This window comes from Diaphorina citri, unplaced genomic scaffold (assembly GCF_000475195.1).
Source record: "Diaphorina citri unplaced genomic scaffold, Diaci psyllid genome assembly version 1.1 scaffold971, whole genome shotgun sequence".
NCBI lineage: Eukaryota > Metazoa > Arthropoda > Insecta > Hemiptera > Psyllidae > Diaphorina > Diaphorina citri.
Genome location: NW_007378402.1, coordinates 113414 through 116220, shown reverse-complemented (window position 1 = coordinate 116220; position 2807 = coordinate 113414). Strand labels below are relative to the sequence as shown.

At 44.2% G+C, this 2807-nt stretch overlaps 1 protein-coding gene across 1 annotated transcript; it reads right to left on the bottom strand.

Moving 5' to 3' along the window:
* Window positions 1–225: 225 nt before the first annotated feature.
* Window positions 226–2016, bottom strand: LOC103513454 (homeobox protein HMX3-A-like). Its single transcript, XM_017445829.2, has 3 exons — window positions 1911–2016; window positions 1247–1426; window positions 226–833 (listed from the first exon to the last, which is right to left on the bottom strand). Exons 1-3 carry the CDS (start codon window positions 2014–2016, stop codon window positions 226–228), a joined length of 894 nt encoding a protein of 297 aa, XP_017301318.2.
* Window positions 2017–2807: the final 791 nt, after the last annotated feature.

The window sequence follows — 2807 nt, the reverse complement described above, 5'->3', positions numbered from 1 at the left end:
GATGGGTGTGGTGTGTGTGGGGGGGAGTGTATTTGTGTGTGTGTGGTGGTCCCGTACAAAGGACGGGTCAACCACTAGTAATTCCTTAAAAGAACAAGAACCAAGGACCAGTCCCACTCTTATTTCCAACCATGACTGGAAACCTACAGTTCTACAGGACCTAACAGTTAGGAGACTGAACAGTACCCTCTCTGTATTTTGTTGTTGAATGGGTTTTGTGTGAGTTCAGAGGTGAAAAAACGATGAGAAGAGAAAGAAGAAATGAGGGTGGGGGAAATAGTAAGACCCGGGGGCGGCATTATTGTTCCCATTCTCATGATAGATGATCGGCACACGCACAATCCGTTGCGTGTGTGCCGCATGGGCCGCATGCGCCGAAATATTCGCCGCTTCGATTTCTGCCGCGAGCTGCCGTTTCCACTTGTTGCGCCGATTCTGGAACCAGATTTTCACCTGGGTTTCAGTCAGATGGAGGCTGGACGCAAGGCTGGCGCGCTCGCTGGAAGATAAGTAGCGTTTCATATCGAAGGTGGATTCCAGTTGGAACACCTGTGAGCGCGAGAACACGGTGCGCGTTTTCTTCTTGCGCTTGTTCAGGAGCGCATCACCGGTTTTGTCACCGCTTTTCCCCTCATCATCCTCTTCATCTTCATCAATGACGTCATTATCATCGGAAGTGTTGGAATCGTTTAGTAGTTTGGTCTGCGAGCCGGACAGACTGTGATGGTACAGGGCGGACGAAATGTAGTGGTCGGGCCGCCAGATGTGGTGGTGGGAGAGCGGTGTTCGAGACCCGGGCTGGTGCATGACCGGGTGCCGGTTTTCGTCGTCACCTGAACGCAAAAGAAGTGTTTTAGTGAGAGCATGAATTTTTTTTTAGAATCTACAGCTAAGTATCCCATGAAAGCACTCAAAACACCTCATTATTTTTCAAGCAGGTGCGGAAAGCCTAATGAACTATGAAATGCGACACCTAGAAAGCTGAAATTTGGTAGGAATGAGAGAGGATTTTGCCGAATTCTAAACGGATCTCGCGTCATGATCAATTTTCCTTAACGAAGCAAGGGCAACCTGCTAGTAAGTAGATAAATTTGAGAACTCCTTCAATGTACCCTGGTTTCCCATCCGCATCAAGGATTTGGAGAGCGATTTATCACTTCACAAGGTTCAGCATATTGCTCTGTGCGGAAGTGCCTAAATCCTGAGGAAGACTAGAAGCAGGAAGAAACCTGGCCTGATTACTCACCTGCCGTGGATGACGTGTGACTCTTAGGACTAGAAGACCGATGGTTGGTCGGATTCGGACTGGCTTCGTCTCGTTCGACGTCAATGTCCTCTTCAATTTGAACTTTCCTATCGATACTGCCGCTCACTGGCGAACTGGGGCGACTGGTGTCATCGTTTGTGTTGGAAGTTGTCGAGCCACCTGGAAAATGGCAGGAGTATTCGAATTGATCGGTTAGTATTCGATTGAAAAGAACATACAAGACCAAATACCTACGTAAGGCCTGTCATTCACTATCAGGTAGACCTGAGTGGTACACCTCCTGATCAGGCATACCTGACACCTGTTTGAGCACACTTACTTTCAGGTAGACCTGTCAGGTACGGCTGAAAAGGTCCAAGTGTCAGGTCTACCTGATGAGCACACACACTATCAGGTAGACCTGACACCTGATCGGGTCTACCTGACCGTGTGTAGCTGCCCTAAGAAGGCATAATAAAACAAACTGTACCTACTTGATAAAACCAACAAAATTTGTAGCCAAAGCCAAATGTCAGCCCAAAGCAATCACCCTAACCCTGGTTACGGCTGACTGAGAGGCTGACGAAAAACGCCGACCCCGTCTGTACACGGGAAAAGGCGAGGAAAAAGAAGGTGATCCTAGTAATATTTCCTATTATCTTACCATTTGGACTAGTAGGAGGATGCAATCTGGACCAGGCAGCATACCAGTTCTTGTCTAGAGACTGCGGCTTGTGTGCAAAAAAATTTGAACCAGTTTGCATTTCCATTAGTTGTAAAAGTTCCACATAAAGTGTATAGGTATTTGTGGAATCTGAAGCGATTTCCCCTCTTCTGAAAACCATTTAAAAATTTAAAGGAAATTTATTTATCGAATGACATTTATTTTTTACAATTTACAAATTTCTTAAAGGAAAATACAGACTTTACAGTAATCAAGTCAAACCTACCAACCATCTCAGATGGCGTCTTCTTAAAATAAATAAATACCTAAATAAATAAATAAACTCGACTTGGGAGTTCCCTTCGCCCCAATTTTTTGCTCGAGAGTGTATTCTAATTCGCTATACAAATACCTTGATACCTAATAGTTTGAGTTGGGTTATATTGGAGCTCTATTGCCTGTGTAATACTGTACAACTATTGATGCTTTTACGCGTAGGATGTAGGGTGTGCCAAAAACTTACTATTGATAAGAGTCGATACCAGATAGCTAGATACATATATACAGTGTGTTTTCAATAAATTAGATACATTTTTTAGTTTCCTTATCCTTTAATAAGGAAACAAATGCATTTCTTTTGGAGAGGTTTCATAGAGGGGACTGTAACTGTTAAGGTCGTATCGTTCCAAAAGCGAAGAGAGAAGGAAGACAGGATAGAAGAATGCCAGCCGTTCCGAGAACAAACCTTATCTGATTAGGATTAAGTTCGCCCCGGGTGGGAATCGAACCCGCGGCCTAGCGCTTACAGACGAGGTAGATATCAACCAAGCTAACTAGGCTAACATTTAAATTTTTTAACAAATAAAAAACTCTTTACTTTCCTCATTTAGATTTTGA

Bases quoted from the DNA above. Each gene is read 5' to 3' on its own strand.
- LOC103513454 (XM_017445829.2), bottom strand. From the start codon at position 2,016: ATGGAAATGCAAACTGGTTCAAATTTTTTTGCACACAAGCCGCAGTCT. The intron at 1,427-1,910 runs GTAAGATAATAG...GCCATTTTCCAG, and splicing joins TCCTCCTACTAGTCCAAATG to GTGGCTCGACAACTTCCAAC. The intron at 834-1,246 runs GTGAGTAATCAG...TTTTGCGTTCAG, and splicing joins TCACACGTCATCCACGGCAG to GTGACGACGAAAACCGGCAC.